Source organism: Alexandromys fortis, unplaced genomic scaffold (genome assembly GCF_014885135.2).
Source record: "Alexandromys fortis isolate MF-2015 unplaced genomic scaffold, M_Fortis_MF-2015_v1.1 scaffold_79, whole genome shotgun sequence".
Taxonomy (NCBI): Eukaryota; Metazoa; Chordata; class Mammalia; order Rodentia; family Cricetidae; genus Alexandromys; species Alexandromys fortis.
In genome coordinates this window covers 6689549-6717150 of record NW_026067964.1, presented here as the reverse complement: position 1 = coordinate 6717150, position 27602 = coordinate 6689549, and the positions used below count along the sequence as shown (strand labels likewise).

At 38.8% G+C, this 27602-nt stretch overlaps 1 protein-coding gene across 1 annotated transcript in view; it reads left to right on the top strand.

Moving 5' to 3' along the window:
- Homer1 (homer scaffold protein 1) overlaps window positions 1-27318 on the top strand; it is a 102380-nt gene extending 75062 nt beyond the window's left edge. Inside the window, exons 6-10 of the mRNA XM_050153789.1 lie at window positions 4084-4119; window positions 5429-5585; window positions 9071-9181; window positions 9892-9972; window positions 16284-27318. Coding sequence (XP_050009746.1) covers window positions 4084-4119; window positions 5429-5585; window positions 9071-9181; window positions 9892-9972; window positions 16284-16472 — 574 coding nt within the window. The 3' untranslated portion in view covers window positions 16473-27318. The remainder of the gene's footprint in view (window positions 1-4083; window positions 4120-5428; window positions 5586-9070; window positions 9182-9891; window positions 9973-16283) is intronic.
- The last annotated feature ends 284 nt before the right edge of the window (window positions 27319-27602 follow it).

Here is a 27602-nt window from a genome sequence, read left to right as displayed (position 1 = left end):
TTCCATACTTTCTTCATCCATTCTTCATTTGAAGGGCATCTAGGTTGTTTCCAGGTTCTGGCTATTACAAACAATGCTGCTATGAACATAGTAGAGCATATACTTTTGTTGTGTGATAAGGCCTCTCTTGGGTATATTCCCAAGAGTGGTATTGCTGGGTCCAGGGGTAGGTTGATCCCGAATTTCCTGAGAAGCCTTCATGTGTCACTTTCCTTTTGCATATCCCTGCTGCTTGAATCCTTCTCCCCCTTCTATTTCTTACCACCGTCTCCAGTGGTCCGTACACCTCCTTTTCTTATCCGGTAGCACAGCTGGTCGGCTTCCCACCCAGTCCCTTCCCATGCCAGGAAAGCAGAGCTTGCAGAACAGTTCTGAGACAGGTCTACCAAGCTGCAGAAAGTCCTTCCAGCTCCTCCAATTCTATCATCTTACGCACAGAAAGGACATACAAAAGCACATAGAAAACTTTTCATTCTATTTTTGCTGGTAGCATAACTTCATTACAGTGGCATTTCCCCTTTCTAATGTATAAATTTGTATATATTTTAGTAGTTTATATATTTGTAAACAAACACTAGGTTATCTGTTCTATAGTTGTCTGTGCTCTTTTGCAATCGACCCCACTGGCTTTTTGTAATTTATTTTTTATTTTGCAAATCTGATATACAATACTCACTAAAAAGTAACTCCATAACCCCTGACAGAATTTTTTTATTCCCTGGTCTTGACTATGTGCCTCAAATATGAGTGGAGACATACAGTATTTGTCTTTGGGGGGTTGGCCTTTTGTATGTAACATGATGTCCTTGCAGTTCATCTTTTGCAGTACATTCAGAATTTCCTTCTGTTACATGTACCTACATACTTCATTTTGGTCAGCCAACCACTGAAGGACACAAGGCTGCTTCTGCCGTTTGGCTCCCATGACTACCCTGTTGTGAGAGTGGGTATTTTATTTTCCAGCCTTTATATCTTAAAATACTTCTTTAACCTTGTTTTACTAGTACGGTAGCACATTTTGTTAGGTAGTTTAATATTAACCTTCATGTTTTGTGGTTTTCTTTTTCTACTTGTGTTTCAGTAAAACTGGTTTCTAAAATTTCTACAGTTATGTCAAATTCCCTGACTCTGTCAGAACCATTCTTTATTTCCATTTTATTTGACACTATCACTTGATTCTTGCTTGTTTTCATTTCTCTGCTGAAATTCACAATCTGATCTAGCTTGATGTCTCCTTTTCAAGTAAAGCCTCAGAAGGCTATTCACCATCCTTGCTTAGTGTGCCCTGCATCTCTGAGTAAGAACCCCTGAGTTGCTTTCTCTTTTGACATTGTCTTCATTTATTGCACTTTGGTACACATAATGTATTGAATGTCAATTATTACATAAAAAACAGCAATTTAGAGTAGTTGTCCCTTAATCCATAGGGGATTGGTTCTAGGATCCCTTTCCTAGACCCAGCTCTGTGGGTCAAGTCCTTTATGTCAAGTGGCGTGGTGTTTACATATATATCCTACTATACACTTAACTTGTAGGTGACTTAGACTGTTGCAGTATATATGCTATATAAGTAGTTAACACTTTGTTATTTAGGAAGTAATGATAATGAAAAGTATGTTTATGTTCAGTATAGACGAAATAAGTTTTTCCTGCTATTTCCAGCCAGTAGTTGATTGAGTGCATAGATACAGAAAGCCAGCCTCTGTATTTCCTCCTATACTTGGGCATGACTCTTATGTTAGCATAGGAGTTGGGTCATTCTGCTTAGGGATTAAACTAGAGTTTGATTTTGTTTATCCTTTCACCTACTTCTGGTATCTTGTGCCTCTTTATTGGCCATTTGTTCAGCCCTTTATTAGACCATCAGGTATTTTAGACAGGCTAAGAATCACAGCCTCACCGAGTTAAACAAACAGCATAAACAAAAGCACCACATCTTTACATTGCTAAACAAATGTTCCACAGCATAAACAAAAGTAATACACCTTAAAATAATATTCTACAGCGTTCACCTACACAGCCGAAGATTGTGGTAAAGAGCTTGCAGGAGAGTGTGTGTGCCTTCCAAGGATCTTAGAAATACTTTGTAATAGCTTTCTTGCTCACAAACAAGTATCATTCCATGTGTGAAATTTTATACTTACTTTGTTGAATAAATACATTTACCTGGGTTTAATCATAGTATACTGAACATTTATGGCTATATATTAAACCCAAGCCTCCTTAATCTAAACAGTCAGCAAATCTGAAGATGCTGGATGTGCCGAATAGTTTTATGTCAGCTGGATGCATACTGGAGTCATCTGAAGGGAGGACCCTCAATTGAGAAAATGTGTCTGTGAAATCAGACTATAGGCAAGCTTGTAGAGCATTTTTCTTCATTAATAATTAAAGGTGGGGCAGCACTGTGGGTGGTGCCATCCCTGGGCTGGTGGTCCTGGGTTCTATAAGAAAGCAGACTAAGCAATCCATGGGGAACAGGCCAGTAAGCAGCACTCCTTCATGGCCTCTGCATCAGCTCCCACCTCCAGGTTACAACCCTGCTTGAGTTCTTGCCCTGACTTCCTTCACTGATGGACTGTGACATAAAAGTGTAAGCCAAATAAACCCTTTCCTTCCCAACTTGCTTTTGGTTATGGTTCTTCATTGTAGCAATAGAAACCATAACTAAGACACTGGAAAATCCTAGGGTAAATTGGAAAATGTTGCTAACCTACTTTAAATATATACTTAGATGATCCTATCTTTTCTAATAAGTACTTTGGTCATATGAATTAGGTTCGCCCTAAAGAACTCATTTAACCCTGCTTCTCTAAAAGCCTATCTCTAAATACAGTCATACTGTGATACTCTTACAAGTTAGGACTTCAGTATATAAATTTAGGTTGTTGGGTTACCATTGAACCTGTAATAAAAGACACTGAAAACCTAGTTCAAATGTCCAGCAGAGCCTTCTGGTACAATTAAATGTTCTGTGTCTTTGATAAACAACAGTCATGTGAAGCTTGTGGCTACTGACTGTATGTATGTTGTGCCTAATGAGACTGAAAAGCGAACTTTTAATTTTATGAATATTAAGCAATGTAAATAACCGTATGCAACAGTGGCTAACATTTGCATAATGCTTGACCAATCTATTTAACATGCAAAGACTGGAGGAGCACTATAGTTAAAATATGGGTTCAGTACCACAGTCATAATAATTGAAATAAATAGACATAGATTGAGTTACCAAATTTTGTTGTTGTTTTGTTTTGATTTTTGAGATAGGGTTTCTCTGTTGCTTTGGAGCCTGTCCTGGAACTAGTTCTTGTAGACCAGGCTGGCCTCCAACTCACAGACATCCACCTGCCTCTGCCTCCCGAATGCTGAAATTAAAGACATGTGCCACTACTGCCTGGTAAATTACCAAATTCTTAATGGAGTTTCTACCAATAGATTATAAAATAAAATTGAGATAATAATGCACTAAAATGTCCTCATTCTTTCTCTATAAAGATGTTGTAGTTCATCTTTAGAATGGGATTGATTTTTGACAGGTAGATTTGAGAATAAGTCTTTAAAGTCATTTTCATTTTTAATTTTAAAGAGTTTTGATAATTGCATATAACAGATGTTCAAATTAGTTCCATAAGTTTTCAGTTACCAGATTGGAGTCCATACTAGTAGAGAGTTTTAATAAAAACTAATTCGTTTAGAGCAGGTGAATAGTTTAACGTTTTTCTTAAAAAGTCTAAATCTAAAAAGTCATTCCACAAAAGAAGAATTTGAAAAAAGTTTTTTTTTTGAGACTAAAAATAGTTTGTTAAATTGATAGCTTCCTTTATTGCTTCATACTGTCCTTTAGTGTTTTGATGAGATGCTGTTATCTGGGAAACTTTAGGAACTCTTAGAACTAATTTTAAATTTACAGCAAAGTTATAAAAACTGCAGTGTCCTATACCCCTTTCCTGATATCTCTTAATTAATGTCTTATATGATTGCAGTATGATTGTCAAACCTTGGGAATCAGCACTATGTAGTAATACCAACTAAGTCTCGGTCTTTCACTAATGATCCTTCTTTTTGTTGTTTCTTTGGCAGTGCTGGGGATCGAACCCAGGGCCTCTCCCATGCGAGGCAAGTGCTTTACCTCTAAACTATACCTGCGACCTCAGTGTTTTTTTTTTTTTTTCTGTTTTGGGAACCTATCCAAAGATTCTTTAGTGTATCTCATTGTTATCCAGTCTCTGTTCTGGTCCTTGGTCTTTTCTTCATATTTTAAAAGTATTTGATTAATTATTTTTAAGAATGTCCTTAAATTTGGGTTTATATGATTTTGATTTTTTCCTTATTTGTTTAATTAAAATTTTGAATTTGTTTGCTTCTCTTAAAACTGTCATTGGAAATGATCTGCTACCCTTCTCTGTCTTCCTGTCAGGGGGTTATAGTGTGGATGTATCTTTTAAAAAAAAAAAAAAAAAAAAAGGAGATCTGTTTATTTTATGTATATGATGGGTACTCTCTCTGCATGAACAACTTTATGCCAGCAGAGGGCATCATCCCACTAGAGATGGCTGTGAGCCACCAGGTGGGTGCTGGAATTGAACTCAGGACCTCCAGAAGAACAGCCAGTGCTCTTAACTGCTGAGCCATCTCTCCAACCCCAGTGTGGATGTATTTTAAAACTGGTATTAAGCTTTAGAAGTTTTGATGATGGAAACTGCCTTCTTTAATATATTATAATTATTATAAAATATCAATCTATAAAAAGATGCCTTGTGATAACAAACTGATACTACATATGCAACCATTGATGAAAGAAAGCTATAGGCATCACTGGTTAATGGAACAGAATTAGTAGAATTTCATTAATTGAAATAAAATTCAGTAATGAAAAAGAGAAGCCATAGATAGTTCTCCATTGGAAAGTTAACAGAGTAATTATCAAGAGAAGGTCTTCCCAAAGAATAGAATTTCTTTTGTAATAGAAGTTATTAGAATCAATTTCTTAATCTAGCATATCATATAAAATCATTTTATTATAGTTACTATAATAAATATTTATATTGAAGCATTTGAAAATTCTGAATATAAAGATAAAAATAGTAATTAAAAAATACTACACCACCCGTTACACAACCTTACTGTTGTGTAAGCATCCTCATATGTTCCCACTGAGGAATGAAATTGTAGTAGACTTTGGTGTCCTTAAACAATATACTGCATTGTTATTACTTTTGACGGGTATATTATATGTGCATAATATATTAATATATATGTGTATCACATTTTCCTGTAAACAAGTATTCCATTCTAAACATACTTTCTTGTTTTTATTGTTTGGGGTTGTCTTTGACTATACGTCTGATAATAGAATTAAATATTGTTGTCCATTCAGAAACAATACTCAGTGAAATGATAAAATTTTCTCCTTATTTTGTTTTAGTTCAGCAATCAGCAAACACTGGGAGGCTGAACTAGCTACTCTCAAAGGAAATAATGCCAAACTCACTGCAGCCCTGCTGGAGTCCACTGCCAACGTGAAACAATGGAAGCAACAACTTGCCGCATATCAGGAAGAAGCAGAGCGGCTCCACAAGCGGGTAAGGACAGGGCTGTGCCAGCAGAGGGAATAAAGGTCTCTGTGGGGGAGAGCACATGGAATCTTCTGGGATACTCTTTAGTTGTCAGGATGTACATGAGCTAGGTTTCTTGTTATGCTGGCTCAAGAAAAATAGTTCCCACAGTCGCATGGCAATGAAGACTGCACAGCTTTTGAAAACAAATGAACTGATTGTGGTTTCGGCTGTGTCAATTAGCTGTGTGCCAAAATGGCAAAGATGTAAATAGGAAAGGAAGAGAAAAGGGGACAAGGTTAGAACAGAGCAGATACTATCCTCTCCTGTATATAAAAGTTAACTTTCAATTTGAAAGGTGAAAAATTGTGGAGCTCCATTTATAGTATATGAATATACTTAATTATTAGTAAGATAATTTCTATTTTTTATCACAATAGAAACCTAACTTATTACAAATCACTGGTGTTAAATATCCATTGACAATCTATTTTGTTCTCTTACTGTGTAATCTGGTTCCTTTAAGATTGTTTATGCTGTGGGGATGCTAGCAACAAGTTAGCTCTGCTTTATCTGACTACTGGTTTCACTTCCTGTGTTTCACATTCACAGTCATTTTTAGACACATATTGGACATTATAAGTGAGATTTTGTAAAGTCTTCTAGTTCCTTTGAAGAGTGATTATTTGCTGTGGGATAATGCTTTGTACACTGTAAAGATTTGTCACTTGTATTGGCTTGGTAAAATGCTGATTGGCCAGTAGCCAGGCAGGAAGTATAGGTGGGACAACCAGACTAAGAGAATTCTGGGAAGAGGAAAGGCAGAGAAAGCAAGATGAGAATGCCTCACTGAGAATAGGCACCAAGCCATGTGGCTAAACATAGATAAGAATGGGTTAATTTAAGTTGTAAGAACTAGTTAATAATAAGCTTGAGCTAATAGGTCCAACAGTTTATAATTAATATAAACCTCTGTGTATTTCTTTTGGAACTGAATGGCTATGGAACCAGGTGGGACAGAAACTTCTGTCTACAATTTATTTATTTATTTATTTATTTATTTATTAATTATTGTTATCTGTCACTATTATTATTAGCAGCAGCAATAGGCAAAAATCTCTTGAATTTATATACTGGTAGATTTGGTTTATTTCAATTTTCATTTATCCTTGGGAAAAATCACTTAGTTTAGTCCCAGGCAGTCTCTTCCCCTAAGATGTAACCCTCTTGAGGTGTCACTGGAAAGCCTGAAGTGTTTTTACGGTCTTGTTCATCTGAGAAGATTTCACAGTGTCTTCTCTATGGCCAATGCCACCACAGCTCAGTCCTTCCAGGGTCCGTCTTTTCTGTGCCTACACCTACTCCCACCCCCTCCCTATACTCCCTGACCATTTATGTGTCCACTAAAGACCTGTGGGAGGTCTGTTTGCCTTTCATTTAATTATCCCAGTTTCTAGCTCTTCCATCTGTTCTGAGGAATCTAAAAGTTCTTGAACTCATCAGGAAAATAAAGCTAAATGTTTCAGCTTGAATCCATCAAGCTGTCCAACTATATGAGCAAGTGCCTTTAGACAGAGATATGTGAGTCACTGACACCTAATGGTACTGATTTTTTTTTTTTCTGGTTTTTCGAGACAGAGTTTCTCTGTGTTGATTTGAAGCCAGTCCTAGAACTAATTCTTGTAGACCCCAGGCTGGCCTCGAACTCACAGAGATCTGCCTCCCGAGTGCTGGAATTAAAGGCATGCGCCACCACCTGGCTAATGACTGCTTTTCTACAGTTGGTTGCTTTGGGGTTTTGTTGTTTTTGTTTGTTATTTTTTGTTCATTTTGCTACACGCTATTTATTGTTTTTTGATCTGTGAGAAAGTAGTCCAATAAACCCGTTGCATTGTTATCAACACTCAAATTCCCTCTAGAACATTTTTAGTTAATCAAACAAAGACAACTGGTGTATATTAAACAATGATTCCGGAGATTTTTTTAATGTGTATATGTGCATTTGCAAGAGCGTGTGCATGTGTTTGTGTAAAATATCTGCATGTGATCTTGGGCGAATGTGTGCCGTGACTTCCCTTGTTGAGGCTTTGGGAACTGAACTCAGATTGTCATATTTGTGTGGTACTTGCTTTTCCTGCTGAGCTATCTCCCATTCCCAGTAATTTTTATTAGATGCTCCACATTATGAACAAGGGAGAAGAGAGCTTTGAGTGTTCTAGCAGAGGGGATCGGCTTTCAGAAGATAGGTGCTGAGTTTACTACCCGTTAAGATCAGAATGATCTTCAGAGGGACATTCTAGTTCAGTCAAGGAAACAAAAAAAAAAAAAGTTGGACATGAACACCATTTATTCTTAGGTTACTGTTAGAAGTGCACATCCTGGCCAAATAGATGATTTATATAGGTTGCAGCCAGTGACTGAAAGACGCTAGGATTGACTTTACCAGTGTGGTCTGGGGTTGCAGCCCAGTGGTACAGTACTTGCTTCACACTCAGGCCCTGGATACATCCTCATTAGTGGAAAGAAGAAAAGGGATTTAATATTATAAAAAACAATTGGAAGACTTTGAGCATCATACAATGAAAGACTCATTTGTGAGCAGTTCCAAAATACATAAGAAGAGAGACCACAGTTGTGATTAAATCTTCTATAGGAGCATTGCATTCGTCAGACCTAAGTAATAAAGGTCTGTGCAAAGAAGCATATTAGTAACTAAGTAGAAACGAAGCTAGGGTGTGAAAGAAACACTTGCAGAATAGAGGGTGATTTGCTATTGAAAGTTCAAGCTAGTTTGCTTTATCCTTACTTTGTCAGCAGGACTTTGAAAAGTTGTGGTAGGGTGTCTAAATGTTTGCATGATTTCTTCTTGGATTAACTGGGGTGGATAACTTTTAAGAACACTGAACTTTCCCATTATCTTTAAAAGGTGTCAGGCACTCATTAAAAAAATAATATTATTTGTTGGCTCTTGGTAAATTATTAGTGACTGAAAAACTATTGTCCTTCCCGTAAGAGGCACAGTTGACATGAAGCCATTGTAATGTCTTAAGGGTTTTTTTTTTGTCTTAAGTTTTTAAGGTGTTCTTAAGCATATCTTTTATTTCAGATTTTCTCATATTTGTTGGGGGGAGTCCTTACTTATGGAAGGTCAGTTCTCAGAACCCATATTTACCGGAATGCTCCAAACGGGGAAGCAGACAGTCATTAGCTATATCTGTATGAATTTTAAGGAACTTTCCTTATTGGAATTCTTTGTAGTGATTAATGACTTGTTTTCCATAACCCGACTCTGACCAGCATTTGAAAATTCATTGTCCCCAAACTATCTAGTAATCCTTTGGTTTTTGCCATTGCCTAAAATATTTATGTTTAAAGAATTTATTTTATGCCAAGAATCTTAATAACCTTTCATATAGTAATTCAAAATTCATTAACTTCTCAGGGGCTTACTATGACTTCAAGAAACTCTGAAATTGCCACTTAATTTAACCTGTGTTCTCATTTAATTGCAGGTCACTGAGCTTGAATGTGTTAGTAGTCAAGCAAATGCTGTGCACACCCACAAGGCTGAGCTAAATCAGACAGTACAAGAACTGGAAGAGACACTGAAAGTGAAGGAAGAGGTAGGCCCCACTCTACAGCTCTCTACGATCCAGATAGCATTATGTACAGCACAGGAGGTCTGGACTACCGTCTGCGGTAAAGTGAGATTGTGGGCTTCTGTTTTAAAGATAAAACTTTTATTGAACATTTTAAAGCTTGTTCATGTTTTCCCTCTCATGTTTCTGTTATTATTAACTTTGTTTGACTATGGCTGCCTTTTGTGTGAGAGTTGTACTTATATAAGCAATAGGAAACCCTTAGAGATTAAATGAATTTTTGCAAGTTGTTGCTTTCTTTGATTTTTAGTCAAAAAGGGCTATTTCATATACCAAGGGAAGAAGTGTATCTCAGACTTGAAGCTATTTAGTGCTATGCTGAAGCCATCATATTATACTTTTGATAGAAATCATTCTGAATTGGCATATGCTATTGTGCTTATAGTCCCAGGACGAGGAGCTGAGGCAGGAAGATCCTGCCTTGAAGCCATCTTTGCTATATATAATGAGATAAAGGAATGGAGTAAAGACCCTGCCCCACCTCCAGGAAAGAAGGAAACCTGACTCTTCAGGGAGCAGGCCTCTATAGGACTCATATCCCTCTGAAAGTCAATAAGGGATGCTTTTAATTACTGTTTCCTCGGAACTAGGAAATAGTTTCAGAGGAAAATTAGTTCTTCCCTCTCCTTATTATAAGTTAAATGTTGTTAAAGACATTACTTTATCTTTTCCAGGAAATAGAAAGATTGAAACAAGAAATCGATAATGCCAGAGAACTCCAAGAACAGAGGGACTCTCTGACTCAAAAACTACAGGTGAGCTAAGTAAAAACTTGACTGGTTCTGTGCAGAAAGTACTGGTCATTCTTTCACATCATAGTGGCTTTTCAAGCTCTCACTTTTATTTTTTTTTCTTTTTCTAGTACCTCTGACTCATGCCTACTGCCCCGTGTTGTAGACTTTCCCTGATGACTTCCTTTAGGTGTTGTGTAATCCTCGATGGCCATTTAGAAAGGGTTGTTGCGCAGTAATTTGGAAATTTCTGCTTTTATCATTAAAAGGGTACCCTAAACTTCAGGGAAAATATCTCAAATGGATTTCATTTAGTGTAGGGACCTGCTGGTGTTTTGTGTGCCAAGTTACTGTTTGAAATCTGGCATTCCTTGTGCCCTAGCGGAACAGAGGTTAGTGCCTTTTCCCTTTCGTCAGTCTTAAGCAAATTTGTCAACTTTTTCCTACATAGCTAACATACTTCCTGATTCTAGTTGACATACATACATCCTGTGTTGCTGGGAGTCAAATGTGAAAAGATTTTTCAAAATGTATTACTAAGTTGCCTTTTGCCAGCTTAAGCTAGCTGTCTCAAGAAGGGAAACAAGAATGTTCCTAAAGTGAGGAGTCTGCAGAGGCTTCTGAAGAGGAGCCTGGGAGCCAGGGAGTAGAAGGAGGACCAGTTGATAAGAAGACTCAGCACTGCTTATTCAGTGCTTGCTGCGTACAGACACTGTGCCAAGCACTCTTCATATTCTATCGGAATATCACAGTACAATGCAGAGGAACCCAGAGCCTGAAGAAAAGTAACTTGATCAACCTACATTTAGATCAAGACAAACTCTAATGCCTCTGTCCTTGACCACAAAACTCTGCTACTGTAAGGAACTTGGGCAGCTGGCAAGCAAAATGCTGGACCTTTTATCTTATTCACAGGCAGTGGAACCCCACCCTCCTTGATGAACTGCCTCCAGCAAGGCCACACCTCGTAACCCCTCCCAGAAAAGTTCCACCAGCTGCAACCAGTAATCACAGAAATTAGCCTGTGGCCATTCTCATTCAGACTGCCACAGTGCTTACAGTACCTCCATAATGATTCTTTTCATAATGTCTGTCAGTGTAAATTTTTCTCATATTGACATTGATCCACTTCCAAATAAAAGTGGAGATGTTTATTTAATCTTCTTAGAATATTGAACTCAGATTAAACATCTATGTTGATATTTCTAATTGTATTTTATTACTATTGAGTAATAGTTTAATTTTACAGCAGGCCCCTAAAATTGTATCAGCTGTTAATACTTCTTTAGTTTAATTTCAAATATGGTGGTGAAAACACTCTACATAGGACATCTAGTATCAAAAGTATCAGTACTCTTGAGTCTTTCTTTCATTCAGCATTTCTGTTCTTAGTGAAGATGCCTCTGGTGTTTTTCACTTATTTTTAATTCTTATTTTCTTGAGGGTATTTTGTTTGTTTATTTTGTTTTTATGAGGAGTAAATGTTGAATTTTGTTAATGGCCTTTTAGCGACTATGGAGCTAATAATCTCCCTAGATTCCTCCCCCCACCCATCGCCCTTTTTTCTCTTTATTTTAAAGATGTGTGTATGTGTGTCTTTGTGTGTTTGTGTGTACACACCACATATGTGCAGATTCCCATGGAATCCAAAAGAGGAATTCAGGTCCTCTGGAGCTTGAGTTACAGGAGATTTTGAGCCACCTGATGTGGGTACTGGGAATGGAACTTCGCTCTTAACTGCTGAGCCATCTCTCTAGCCCTTCTTTCTCGATCTCTCAGTACTCAGCTATCATCACATTGGCTGTGAAGCTTTGGTATCTGAATTTTAGAGAAGCAAATTCAAACCATAGTACTCACCAATCTTGACTCTATTACGGCTTTTTATGTCGCTTTAAAATTTTTATTTATTTATTTTTTTACATTTTAGTGTAGATATGTTGGTGTTTGCCTGTGTATTTATCTCTGCACCACATGTACACACCAAGTGTCTGTGGGGTCCATAAAGGGGACTGGAGTTAGAAATGGTTGTGAGCTACTGAGTGTGCGCTGGAATCAAACCTATGTCCTTGGAAGAGCAGCCTGTGCTTTTAACTGCTCTTAACTGTTCAGTCCCTAGATGTCACTTTTGAGAAGTCTTGTTCTAATTCTGATTCTCTTGCCTTAATAAGTTTTGGGCTTGGTTTACTCAAGTGCTATGAGGATTTTTGTTTTATTTTCAAAAAACAATGTTTATCAAGATATTTCATAAAGTGATTGTTGGAAGTCATTTTTCTCAAGTATTAGTGGGCCATTTTAATTTCCTTATCCAGCTGGGCATGACCTACTCCCTTAATCCTGAGTCCAGCATATTTCTGTGAGCTCAAGTCTAGCCTGATCTGTGTCACAAATTACAGGCCATCTAGGGCTACATACAGAGACCCTGCGTCAAATAATATCAACAGCAATAATAGTGTATATCCAAGTACTTTATCTCTTGATTCTTGTAGTATCTGAATCGTGAGCAGCAGAAAGCCTCATGTAGATTTCTCTAGACATCCCCAGTGCCAAAATGGTTATGAAATGCTTCACATATAAAATTAAAAATTTGTCCTTATATGTTATTTTTCTTCTGCAGCATATCTAATATGTAATTGAATTTTTTTGTCTTCTATTCCAATCTTTTTCTGGTTTTCCTTTCTTAATTTGCTTTTATTGTCTTTAATTTTTTTATATAATAAAGGAATAATGAATGAATTTATAAGTGTTCATAAAAGCTGTTTTTGTTTTGTTTTTTATTTTTATAAGGGCCTTATACTTCATTTCTTATGTGTTTTTTTTTTTGTTGTTGTTGTTGTTATTTCCTATTTCTTTCAACAATTTAATCGACTCCCCTGTTTTTCAGTGTAGCATGCTTAGTTTTCTGGGACTTTCTGTTGTGTCTTTTGATTCATTTGTTTTTATTTTATTTATGGGTGTTTTGCCTGTATGTTCTGCCTGTGTATTGCATGTTTGCAGTACTCTCAAAGAGGGTATTGAATACTTTGGAACTGGAGTTGCAGACTGTTGTCCGCTGCTGTGTGGGTATTGGGAGCCAAACCCAGGTCCTCTGGAAAAGCAGCCAGTGCTCTTAATCACTGAGCTGTCTCCAGCCCAGTATCCTTAATATGGGGGCCTAATTCAAGCTCCTTTTTGCATACTTTTATGTAAACCTTAACTCAGCATGGGATATCATGTTAAAAAAATTCTGCTTTGTAATTGGTTGGGGAAATTTTTTGGGTTTTTTTTTTTGTTGTTGTTGCTGTTGTTGTTTAACTGAATTCTTTTTAGTATTTTCTATTGATTGTTTTATAAATGAGCATGTTTATTTTAAAATACCTCTGCATTTTTGTGGACAAAAGGGCAGTTTAAGGTGATTAAATTCATAGTTCAAAACCCTCTTTTGAGGGACAATAATAGACAGGGACAATGTGTATGCTTCCGTGTTTTAATTTTTCTTTATATAACAAGAGCTTAAAGCTTTTTGTCTTGATTTCCCCTTTGCTGTTCCTAAAGGCTCCTATCCTCTTGCTCTTTTCTGAAGCGGTGTTGCCTTGCCAAGACTGCCTCTTCAGGTTTCGCTTGCAGTCAAGTCCCTCAGAGTCTGTTCTGCTTTACCAAACCAGTTTCCAGGTGTGGGCTTCCATGGAGGTCTTCCTGTCTCGCAGTGTTGCCCGCTGCACAGCCCACAGTCCCTCTGGAAAGGTTAAAGTGACAGCTTGAGAAACAGGCCTGCAAAGATTGTACTTTCAGGTTTGGGCCATGACAGTACTCTGAAAGGAATTTGAAATTCTGACCTATAAAGTGCTTCCTTTTTTTTTTTTTTTTTTTTAAATCTACACCATGAGATGGGTGCCCCTCACATGCCTTAAAAGACTAGGAAATTAATAGACAGCAATGATGGTTGAAGACATGCTTGCAGAGAGAAGCAAAGGCCAGAAAGGGAATTGGCAAGCATGTGCCCAGGCCGGGAGCGGTGCTGGCTGAGGCTCTGGTCACACTTCGGTTGTCTATTCTCCCCACCTGAGAGTAGACCAGTTCCCTCTGTGTTGTGCTGGTGCTGTTGGGTTATTTAACTAGTAAAAGTCTCACAGAGACACATGTCGGAGCTGGACGTTCATTCTAGAGAACACGATGCTGTTTGGTTATTTAACTAGTAAAAGTCTCACAGAGACACATGCCGGAGCTGGACATTCATTCTAGAGAATACGATGCTGTTTGGTTATTTAACTAGTAAAAGTCTTACAGAGACACATGTCGGAGCTGGACATTCATTCTAGAGAATACGATGCTGTTTTCACAACCGAGGAACAGTAGTTCGTGTGGCTTCCACTTTAAAATGTTTGGGTGCTCCATTAGTTGGCGAGGAGAAGAACAGGGAGCCTTTCATGTCTGAGGAAGACTGCAGAGGGCAGACTGGGCTACGGCTGTGCAGTGGGCATGATGCTGAATGACACTTGGTCTATTTCTGTAGCTGGAAACATTCTGTCCTTAAGCTTGTTGCCCAAGTGCAAGAGAGCGCTCTGTGCAGTCATGAGTGGGATTGTTGTATTTGACCACAGGATCTGTTCCTCCCTAATAGTGCACAGCCTCCGTGGCTTTAGCTTCTGAATTTATAAATACCAATTTCTGATTATTTTATTAGTTATCTTCACTTCGCAGATTATTCAAAGAATGATTAAAAACATATGTGGCTAACGTAGAAGTGGCCAATACCAATTAGAAAATGCTTTGAGATTAGATGTGGTCTTTACACTCCTCATTTATGAATTGTACTGTTTCTCTTAGTCCTCCCACACATTGCAGCTTATCTGGGGAGTATTGTAATGTGGCTTCAGTATTGTTCAGAATTATCCCTGTCAAATCATGTGCTGATGTTCAGAATTATAAACAGTTACTCTCTTTCATCTTCTCAAGTCAACTTACCCACATCTTTTTCTCAGAACTTCAGTGTTTTTATTAGATTTATGTATTTATTATGTGAGGATAACTTTTGGGAGTCTCCTCTCCTTCTACCATGTGTGTCCAGGGATTGAACTCAGGTTGTGAATTGTTACTGTTGTTGTTGTGACAGGGTCTCACTGTGTAGCTCTGGCTGTCCTGAAATACACTCTGTAGACCTGGCTGGCCTTGAACTCACAGTGATCTGCCTGTCTTGACCTCCACGGACTGGGATTAAAGGAGTGCACCATTATACCAGCTTAAGTTGTGAGTTTTGAAAGCAAGTGTCTTTACCTGTTGAGCTATCTTTTTGACCCTAAAATCTTCTATTCTTGAGGAAATTGTGAGAAAAATTAATGTGGAGAAAAATATTCATAATTCTAAACCAGATTTTTTTTTTTAAAAAAAATAGATCTTTATTTTTATGTGTATGCATGTTTTGTCTGCATGTATGCCTGTGCAATACATGCACGCAGTGCCTGTGGAAGCCAGAAGAGGGCATCACATCCCATAGAACTGGAGTTGAGATTGACATGAGCTGCCTTGTAGGTGCTGAGAATTGAATCCAGATCCTCTAGAAGAGCAGCCAGTATTCTCAACCACAGAACCATCTTTCCTGCTTTAAATTTGACCTTTAAAACTAAATTTAAATCATTAGTCATGTAATTTTGGGTTTTTGCACTTGCCTCATTATATAATGTTCAGAAACATTTGTCATCCTTAGAAACATCATTAAAAGCCATAATCCTTAGTGTGCTGGCATTTAGACCACATAAAAAATTTTAAATATTTTTGTCTTGTCATAAAGTTTTGTTTTCTTGTCTTTTTTGTTGTTGTTGTTGTTCCTTCCTGGATTTTCAGCCTGAATTTGTCATCTTTATTCTTCTGATACATGCAGTGACTGTATCTTCATTATAAGCTTCTAGATCTGAGCAATTGTATGTTTTTATGCACATGTTCCTTCAGTCCCGAATACAGGGTCAGTATCAGACAGTCTTACCATCTCATTTTAGGGAGTTGTTGCTTTTCTTTTAACTCTTTCTTTAGAGTTACCAGGTCAGGTGAACGGCCTATTGTCAGTTACAAAGGAACAGCAATAAAAGTGAGGTGTAAATAAAACTTAGGTGGGTGTTCTGCCTGCCCTGAGAAGTCCGGAAGCCTTGCCTGGAGTGAAGCAGTGACTAGCGGCCCTTTCTTGTAGGAAGGACATATCTGTTCTTAGTCAAGCCTGGCTCTCTGGGGTGGCTGACTCCAAATCTCCGTAAGTTGTGTGAACTTGAACGTCAGGCTTACTAGAAGATACGAGGGACAGCAGGAAGTTGTATTGTTATCTAAAAATGAACTGACATGGACGTGTGTGTTAACTTTTGTTTCTGAAGGAAGTTGAAATTCGGAATAAAGACCTGGAGGGGCAGCTGTCTGACCTGGAGCAGCGCCTGGAGAAGAGCCAGAGTGAGCAGGAAGCTTTCCGCAGTAACCTGAAGACACTCTTAGAAATCCTGGATGGCAAGATATTTGAACTAACAGAATTACGAGATAATCTGGCCAAACTACTAGAATGCAGCTAAGGAGAGTAAATTTCAGTGCCAATGAGGAAAAGATACTGTCTGTCTTCGTAGGACTGTTTGGGCTTTGCACCAAGATTGCACAAATTTTTTTGAATATCATCCCTCCAGGAGGAGGTGTTTTGAAAATTGGAATTGTATATTTCAGTATAAATTTTAGAATTTAGCCTGTAGCTAGTTGGGGAAAAAAAGACATGAAAAACTTGAACTACAAATTACCTCCATGTATATTGGCCATAGTTAACTGGAAAGTTCTAAGTAGACACTTACTGCAATCTTCCCCCTGATGTTAGCTAATGGGAGAATTAACAATGTCTGGGTCCTTTCTTCTTTTTTTTGTTCAACACAGTGAAGATTATCTGCTTTTTAAATTAATTTATTTATGATATCTACAGCTGTGTTTTGTGCAAAAATTTAGTAATGAAAGCCCTGTCTTTTGTTGTTATCTGAATAATTTCTCAGGATATTTTTGCACTGCTGAGAAGCAGGGCCATTACCAATTAATTCTTGCCAGGTGTGGGAGAGAGGTACACCTTCAATTGAAAATCACCAGAAATGGGTGTCTGGAGTTCTTCCTTTTTTTACTGGGAGTGTTTTCACTCTCGTGACTACTCTGGTACACTCTACTGTTCTCCAATCTTGTCTGCTGTATAGTTTACTTTTCCATATTGATTCGTGTATTTATGAGAAGATACTGTCTCCCATTTTATTACACACTTTAAAGCCAATTAAACAAAGGCAGCTGAGTCCCTCGGATATTTTTCTTTTTAAATTTATAGTAAATTTGACACACAGAACTGAAATGCAGCAGTCCGTCCTTGGCGGTGTAGGCTAGCAATGTTAAGTGTCTTTACAGAAAATATGCAGGTACACTTATTTATATATTTGGCAAGAAATCTTTTCTGAGTGATCAGTGAATTTCAATTTATGAGAAATAATGGCTATGGGGGCACTGTTTATTATAGATAACTTTAAGGTAAATAGCTGATTTCAAGGAGGTCCACTTCCACCTAGCAGCCAATCAGAGGACTGTGTCTAAATTGTGATTGTGGCAGATGGGTCTTCACCGAAACCATGTCTTTATTCAAACTTCACAAGGCAATATTTTGAACTGTTAACTAGGCATTTCAAAACGGGAAATACCTTCAACAGTCTCTTCTCGGAGAGCTAGTTTTAGTGTTGTTTTGATGTAATTTTAAGACATTTAGCAAACATGCATTTCTTTATATGATACATTTCTTTTACAGAGCTATTTTAATAGCAAGCCAAGTGCTGTCTGCTCTGCCCAAGTAGGGATTGCATCAGAATACATATATTCTTGCTGTACAATGCCTGTGATTTTGAAGAGAGTTCTTTTCAGTGGATGCTTGAGTACCTGACTCCGGAGTCAATGAATGCACTGGGTTTTGTTTGTACCCCCAAATGATTGAATTGTTAAGTACCAATCAAGCAGATTAACCCATTTTTTCACTCATAAACAGATTCTTAGTACTAGTTTTGTTTTATACTTATGTGTATGTATGTAAATACATACATATATATCAATTTATATTAGAGTGAAAAATAAATGGTTTATTTCTAAAGTTAGTTTCTACAGTGAGGTATCTCTTAAAAATCTGTATCAGACACACATATAATCATCATGTATTATATGTCCTATAACATCACATCAGTCACCCCATCTATTTTAGGGTATTTTCCTTATCTGTTTATTTTAGAGAGAATAATTTAGGTACACATGCTCAGAGCTGAGATATTTCTCTGATAAATCAGGTAATAAAATTTATTTGATGGACAGAATTTTGAAAACAGATATGATTTTATTTATGAGTTTCTGAATATCAAAGAATACCAGGTTTTAATTTAAGTAGAGGCTTAACACTAGGGATCAGGGAATTTAGTTATAAAGAGTTTAAAAAATTCTTTAAAAAAAAGACAAAAAAACAGTGTAAGCTGTTAATATGGTAAGGGAATTATTTTAATGATGTAATAAAATATTTTTAAATTTTGGCATAGTGATCATTTAATGGGAAAATAACTCACCAAAATGTCTCCATTTGAATTGTACTGATAATGTGAGGCATATGTGTAATTCAATATATACATATACCTATATGTATATACAGAAATTATTTTTAATATTTTCCTACTGCTGTGAAATTTAAAATTGGAAATTTTGTGAGTGTTTTCCATGTCCAATAGAGCCTAATTGTTTCTTTTTTAGTAACTTAACACTTTCTTGAGGGCTGCACCTATAACTTCCCAGCTTGTCTGTAGACATGTACAGTACTTGGGATGAGGTAGACACAAGTGCACATATAAATAAGCCTTCCTATTGACTATTTTAAACATTCACTACACTAGAGGAGCATCTAGAACTCATTGCCTCTAAGTCATAGATTGTGTGCCTACTGTAGCTTTTTCCATTGCTGTATTATATAAACATTTGCATATTAAAATTTGATTTTTCCCAGAGATAAATATTATATAATGTATCTATATTTAGATCAGACTGTGGTAATATATTGATCAGAACTAATGTTGGGGACGATAGCCTGAACATGTGGACTTGCAGCGACCCAGGAGGAGAGCAGAGGTCTTTCCCATTTGTGTGTAAGTTATTACAACTATGAAATCTTGTACAAAAGCAAAAACTGGAAAAAAAAAACAAAAATACAGTTTTTATTTTGAAATACAGTTGTTCTCTGGAGAATGTACTTCCTCTTTTTTTCTCAGTCTTTTAAGGATATTTAAAGCATTTAAGCAATGGCAGCATTTCCTTCAATCCTACAGGTGCTACTGGATTTTGCATTAGTATGTGATGTTTTAAAATCCTAACTTTGACATAAAAGGTTTTATAAGTATTTCCCTGCCTGGAAAATTAGTTTTTATTCTTCTGTCCTCGTTCCCTCCTCTCGCTCTGCCTCTCTAGACTAAAAACGAACATTCATGATATTGCATTACTTCTTGTCCCTAAATGAAGTTTGCAGCACCATCCAAACTCTGATGCTCTGTGCTCTTTGAACTGTTGGAGCAGTTAGAGAAGAACTTGTCCCTTATCTTTTCAGGTGGCACTGAAATGGTAAGCTACCACATACCTTTAAAAAGCCATGTCTTTGCTCTGTTCAAATTAAATGTATCCTTTAGCAGGTGTGTCTCTGCCATCAATGTCTTTGTCTGCCTCCTGAGTGTGGGCTTGGGTTGCTGCCTCCTGACCCCTACTGTCTCTGGAACTGGAACAGAAGGCAGGACCTGGGGAAAACCTGTGGGTTATTGTCTTGAGCCTTTCATTTATTTGATACCAAATAATTTTAGCATTTGAAAATTTGTGCCTAAAGACTTAAAACAGACTTCATTGAACCTTTTAGCATAATCTTTCAGCATTCATGAGGTAAACTGACATAATTTCTTTTTCTTTCATGGTGCTGGGGGTCAACAACCCCAGGACCTAGCACATTCTAGGCAAGTTCTGTGTCACTGAGCTACTTCCAGCCCTATATAAAATCACAAAGAAGAAAACTCCAGGTAAGAAGTAGTTGACTTTGACACATGTTTTTTTAAACATATTTAATAGAATACCACACCATATGGTTAGTAATAATAATAAGTATTGCTAAGAATATATATATGTATATATACATATATATAATTTTAGACTCACTCATTCCATTGTCCTAAAGACAACAAAAACTGTTTTTAAACTGGGAATCACCGTTCTTTTAATCCCAGCGTTGAGAAGGCTGAGGCAGGAGGATTGAGAGCTGGAGATTATCCTGGGCTATATATAGTAAGACTTTGTCTCAAAAATAAAGAAAAATAAGTTTACACCTAATAAGTAGAGAAAGTCCAAATCACTGACAGTTTCACCCAAAAAATTCCGAGTCAGCAGCACACTGCCTGACAATCTTGTTAGGCCACCAGGTAAAGGGGTGGCTTTAAAACAAACAAACAAACAAAGGTATACATATAAGTGTTTTCCATACATATGTATCTACCAAGTGTATGTCGGGTGCTCTCAGAGATCCAAAGAGTGTGTCAGATTTTCTGCAACTGGAGTTACAGAGCTGCCATGTGGGTGCTGGGAACTGAACCCAGGGCCTCTGCAAAAGCAACAACTGTTCTTAACCATGGAGCATCTCTGCAGCCTTAATTCTCAGAGAATTTCATTCATGTTCCCCAGCGCCTCCCAGATCTTCCCCCTCCCTAGCTACCCTACCTCATGTTCTTTGTTTTGAATGAGAGAAAAGAATGGGGGAGACAGAAGAAGAGGAGAAGCCACCGAAAACATGGAATCTGATTTGTGTTAGCCAGTTAAGTTACTCCTGAGCATGAGGCCTGCCTCACACTGGAGCTGATATACTCTGTCACTCCAATGGAGAATCGTCCCTCTCCCCGCAGCTGTCAGTTGCAATAGCTTCTCGGTTAGTGGTGGGACTTTGTGTCCACTTCTCCTTCCCAGTATTTGGACTCTGTCTTGTTTGAGCTTGTGCAGGTGTTACTGTACTGTCACAGTCTTTGTGAGTTCATATGATCATCAGCCCTGCTATGTCTAGGATGTGTCTTCCTTCTCCTTAAAATCATCCACCACCCCTGACTCTTAAAATCTTTCACATAGATCCTGAGTCTAGAGGGGAGAGGTGTGATAGACACCCGACCAGGGCTGGGATAGTATTAATAGAAGCAAGAACCTGGGACTCGCTCGGTCTCGGGCCCTAGGGGAAAGCCTACTCCTGTTATTCTGCTAGATGGGTGTGGCAGTAAAGTGACTTCTGACGACAGCACTGTACCCATAGGTGAGTGCATTGCTGGTCACCTTCATTGGAGAAGCTTCTCCTTGCAGTAGGTAGTGATTAACGCAGAGACCCACACACAGCCCAGCAGCATGCAGCGTAAGAGACTCTGGAGAAGGCACCTTTCAAGGTAGCCACAGGTGCTGTGTACAGATAGAATGCATGCTTAAGCACATGCTAAGACATGCATGAAATCCTTAGCAAAACAAGAAATGGAAAAATAAAGAAGAGAAAATTTTTTTCTTTAGGTCATTACTAAAGACATGTGAGCCATGGGGAAAAAAAACTGCATCTGTACTAGAATAAAAGATCAAAACACCCAAAGACTTCCTGTGGATTTTCTCTTCTGTTGGTCACTTGTACTTCAAGTCTTAGCATAGCTCTCCATGCTCCTAGTCCCAGCTGTCCAGATGACTGAGGCTGGAGAATAATTTGAGACAGGAATTGGGAACCACTTAGGCCAATACAGATCCTGTCTCTATAAAATAAATAAAAGGGATGGAGAATTGTCCCTATCATGAATCCTGATCTAGCAAACAGGAGCATCAGAACCAGTGTTTACCTGAGGCATAGCAGGATGGCCAGACACAAAGTCCTCCCCCAGCCTTAATCCCTGTTTTGATGCTGCTTTGATTTAGTTTTTGTTGGAGTTTTTCTGTTGTTGTTTGTTTGTTTGTTTGTTTGTTTGTTTGTTTGTTTGTTTTGAGACAGGGTCTCTCTGTATAGCCCTGACTAGCCTGGCACTCACTGCATGACCAGGCAGGCTGCCCCAGAACTCAACAGAGCTCCGCCTGCCTCTGCCTTCCAGGTGCTGGGATTAAAGGTGTGCGCCACCACACTTAGCTGCTGCTGCTTTTAACCAAATCATGATTGCTCTGAAGAGTCTCAAAGTCCCTAAGAACATCCTGCCAGTCGTTAGGATTTATAAACCGCTCCAAGACATAAGCTTTCACACTCACTATTCTTTGGGATTCTGACCTACTTTTGTCAGATACACACAGAAATAGAAATATTACTCTGCTTCTTCATAATAGCATTAAATGAAAATGCTAGGTGTCCTCATAAATGCACCTCCTAGGCTGTTTCTGTAGTATGACAAAGTCTTCAGCATCTTTGTGTCAGCATGTCTTCGGTTGCTCATGTCTGTTGGGACTCTCTTGCTGAGTACTCCCTTTGTCTGTGTTACTTGTAAATGAGACTTTTGTTTTCCCTGGCTTTTTGCTGAGTGACATGGCTAAAAACGAGATATGCTTGACGTAGACACTTCTCAACAGCTTGCATTTGGAGAGGCGGGCAAAGAGCAAGGTTCAGATGATGGGCCCTGCTGTGTTCACAGCCACAGGTCGGCGTCTACACATCTGTCAGGAGGTAGAGTTCTTGATTGTGTTTCTGCTGCAGATTTTTCTAATTCATCTGCCCTGCTTCTCTAACATATTTTTTAGAACTAATTTTTTGTTTGCTTGGTTTTTTTTTTTTGTTATTATTATTTGAAAGAAGTCTTGTGTAGCCCAGGATAGTCTCAAAGTTGATAGCTAAGGATAGTCTGCCAAGTTCTGTGGTTCCAGGCCTGTGCTGTCCTGTCCTGTCAGTGTCTGCGTGGTCTTAGGGCTTCGCCCATGCTAGAGGAGCATTCTGTCAGCTAAGCTACAGTTCTACCCTGTTAGGATGCTTCATGGCCTTTTCTGATGCTTACAACTCTTGTTGCCATTGTGAGTTACATCATGCTTTTGCAGGTGTCTTATTCATGGACCGTGTTTTAGTCTCCATTTAAAGAAAAAAACTTACAGGTTTCCAGTGATTTAATGAGTAATTGTTCATGTGTAGAATTTAAGTCCCTTTAATTTAAATAACATCTTAGTTTGAAAGCACATGCTAGTAGTCCCAGCACTTGAGAGGCTGAAGCAGGATTGCAAATTTTTGGCCAGCCTAGGATACATAGCAAAACCTGTCTTAAAACAAAATAGTAGAAGCTGGGCTTGATGGGCCATGCCTTTAATCCCAGCACTCAGGATACAAAAACAGGTGGATCTCTGAGTTGGAGGCTAACCTGATCTACTAATAGAGAGACCCTGTCTCAAAAAATGAAACAAACAAGCAAGCTGTAGGGACTCAGTTAAGAGCACTAGTTTTTACAGAGGATCCAGGTTCAATTCCCAGCACCCACATGACTGCTCACTACCATGCATCGCTTAGTTTCAGGAAATCCAGCATTCTCTTCTGATTGCCACAGACCCCTGACATGCACGCAGTGCACAGACACTGCAGACCCCAGACATGCACACAGTCCACACACACCAGACATGCACACAGTGCACACACACCAGACATGCACACAGTGCACACACACCAGACATGCACACAGTGCACAGACACTGCAGACCGCAGACATGCACACAGTGCACACACACCAGACATGCACACAGTGCACACACACCAGACATGCACACAGTGCACAGACAATGTATGCAAAAACACTCATACACATGAAATAAGTAAATAAGAAACAAAAGCAATGGCAGCTTGGTCTTCAGAACTAGATTCGGGATAGCCAGGACTATACAGAGAAACCCTGTCTCAAAAACAAACCCAATAGCAAACTGATAATCAAGGCCTTAGGAAGACAATTCCACTCCTGGAAACTCATTCCTAGCACTGAGGGAGATCACTGGGAGATGCCATGCTGTTCATTCTGGATGACTAGTCAGTGCTAGCTCTGTAGAAGCTAAGGCTTCTCCTAGTCAATCTGACCAATAAACAATGAGTGCAAGTTAAACCATGAAGAAGACTGAAAGCACTTAACAGAGTCCCAGTCAGAGCACAGTCATGATTAATAGAGTACCTGCATTGTGCTGGGTGTGGGGCTATAAGGGCCTCCTGGGTCAGTGACTTTCTCTCTTATATGAAATTAGATTTAAATAGAAATAACATAAGCATAGCATTCAACATTTGAGCTTCCCCTCTCCCTCAACCAAGACGTTTTTCTGTGTCTCTGTGTAGCCCTGGCTGTCCTAGAACTCACTCTTTAGACCAGGTTGGTCTCAAACTCAGAGATCTACCTGCCACTGCCTCCCATGTGGAGGCATTAAAAATTGTCAGCCACCACCACCTGGCAGAGTGGAGGAGACAAGACAGAACGCTGAGTTGATGTGTCACATCCTCTGCTATAGGCCTCCCAACTCGTTTATTTACTTAATTTATTTTTGAGGCAGTTTATTTATATAGCCCTGACCATCCTGGAACTCACTCTGTAGACCAGATTGGCCTTGAACTCGACAGAGGTTCGGCCTCCGCCTCCCCAGTGCTGGGATTTAAAGCATGCACCACTAAACCCAGCTCATTTAAACCATTTCTGAGAGTGATTTTCAATACTTTCATGGTGTTATTATCACCACTGTCCGTTTACCCTTCTGTCATCTCTGATGATGTACCTTATACCTCTGTACATTCTTGGATGCATGGAGTCACAGTGTTTGTCTTTTGGGGTCTGACTCGTTTCGCCTAGCCTGATATTCTCAAGGTCCATTCCTGTTGTCGCTTGTCTGGGCATTCTGTTGCTTCTTGAGGCTGATAAGATTCTGTTGTGTAGACACTAGCTTTACTTCATCTATCCAGTCATTTGTGGATGAACGTTGGATTGTTTCTGTCTTTGTGAATATGCTGCTGTGAACGCGAATCTGAGTCTATGTGTCATGTTTTGGGGGGCTATAAACCTAGGATATAAATAGGAATTTCATGTGATAATTCTAGGTTTAACTTTTTGAGGAACAAGCAGAAGATTAGATTTGAATTGGGTAAATGCAAAAAAAGACTAGGATAAGGTGTGAGCTGGCAGGGAAATTCCAGTCTCCAGGCTGGTGTTTTGTAATAGGTTCATATGTGACCCACGTGCCTTGTTTTAAAGTATGTGTGCATGTCATGCGGAAGTCAGGGAACAGCTTTTGTGAGTTGGTTCTCTCCTTTCATGTTGAGTCGTGGGATTAAATGCAAGCTGTCAGGCTTGCCTTGCACGCACTTTTACCTCCGGAGCCGTCTCACCAGCCAGTCCATATGCCTTTTACACATTCTTTCCTAAGACAGTTACTGAGCACCAGCTATGGCCCAGGCTCTGTACTGGGATAGAAACTACAGAAAGGGGGCCATAGTTGCGTGCTAGGTCAAGTTATTTATACTATACATGCCGTGGCAAAAGACGACTCTGGCAAGGGACATCATCCCAGGGAAGGGGAGTGGGAAGGTCTTTTCCAAAGGAAGGGAACCCTCCCAAATTCTTGCTGGAGGAACTAGAACTAGTCAGTTATAGGCATAAAAGAATTACTGAGAGTGCTTCATATGCAAAGACTCAGACAGAAAAGCTTTGGGGCCATTTAGATTAGAGTGGGTCAGTGCAGATGAAGCATAGAACATGGGAAAGGGCATGACAACGAGGGGACAAAAGGTACATTGGAACTTTGTAGTTCATTTACAAGGTTTGATTGGGGCATTATTCATTCTGAAGGTAATGGAGAGATGAGGGGATTTTGTTGCAAAGAAGTAATGCAATAAAATATGTGTTATAAGACCAGGCAGTTACATGAATGGCAATAATCACTGCTGACATGAATTGACAGCTATGGCGCTGGGGATGGTAACTATGCAATGATGTGTTTGAATAGGATTTAGGAGGTAGGATTTCCTAACTCGTGTAGGTGTCTTGGGAGAATGCGTCTTGAACTGCAGGCTGGGTTCAACATGAGGAAGAGCTGCAAGGCAGAGATCAGATGTGTGGATTAGGCTCTGTTCCTCTTGTGTGAATAGATGGAGTAGGGGTGGGACTACTGGAGCAAATGAGTTTCCTTTTGAATGAGTTTAGTGTGCATGGAAAAATACCCAAGTGAAACTTTTAAGTCTAGGTATGAAACTTGGGGGAAAAACAAGAGCTGAAAATAGCTACTTAGGAATCATCACGGTGTGTGGTAGCAGTTTGGGGCCTGAAAATAGGGAGAATGGAGAATGCGAACTGAAAGAATCTAGGCTAGATGCAGCTTGAAGAAGAGTTACAAGGTTGGGGGGGGCAGCCAGAATAGTGGGCCTTCTGAGAGCCTAACGTGGAGTTCTAGAAAGCCATAATTCACATGAAAATACAGCCACAAATCAACTCATGTCTCAGGGTGATGGCTTAAAATACATTCTGTTGAGATCCTTTATTTGATATTTTAGGCTTAAAGGAATAAAAAAAAACCAACAAACTGAAATATGTACTTTTAGCAAACTCAGAATCTCTATGTATAACCTTTAAAAACATGAAAGAAATTTGGGCTAACAGTTTTTTCCTGGACTAGCACGGCAAGCTGGTAAAGGATTGCCGCTGGTCTCTGTAGGAATTGGGACTTCCTGAATGCAACAGCTGAACTAAAACCCAGAAATGGCGCCTGCAGGTGATGTCTTCTAGAGACCCATTTTAACACTTAACGAAAACAGCTTTATTTTCTCTAGTGGTATGTTGACTAAATGCTCTGAACCTCTGTTTGTGTATTACTGGACTTCATGTTGTTATAAGGAGTGGGGTACTGAGGCTACAGCCACAAGAATCTTAACTACTCCTTTCTGTAGCTCCCCAACCTCATCAGGGTTAAGTTCTTGGTACTTGAGTCTGAGGTTCTTTGTCTTTCGGTTTGTGAATTTGATACTGAATTCATGACCAAGTATTTGTATATTTTCAATGCTTTAGAAAGTTTGTTTCTGTTATTCTAAGTACTCCTCTTTCTTAGTAATTCATAAGCATAACTACTTACAAATTATTCTCTTATAAAAGTAATCTCAAATGGTATCAACAAAAACTATTCTTTGTACTTGGTTTTAGTCTGCTGTGGTATTTAAGTTTTATTTCTAGTTTGAGTTACATTTAAAATTAGTTGGAATTCCTTGAGTAGACATTATTTGTCACTTGGGCAATAGATGGAGCATGTTTGACATTGCAGGAAGGAAAAAGGATCCACCATTGTTCGCAGTTTGCTCATAATATCCTATAAAATTTTCAAGTCAACTTGGGAATTGTCAAATAAACAATAACTTTGAAGTCACTCGTGTTCATCCTTTTCTGTCTCGTTAATTTTGGTCTCCCATAGACGCTTTACTTTACAGTCTGTGCATGCAGTGACATCCCGGTGCTGTGTGTATGGGGTAAACAGGCAGCTGCTGCTTCGCGGCGTGTGGCCAGCTCTACACAGCAGCTACCACAGCAATTTCGTGCTAAAGCGTTTTTGTCACCTCCACTTCTAAGATGGAGAGCTGGGGGACTGGCCTGGTGAGAGGCAACCAGGGAAACACAGGCCTTCTACTGGCAGCGTGCTTGAACTGTGCCATG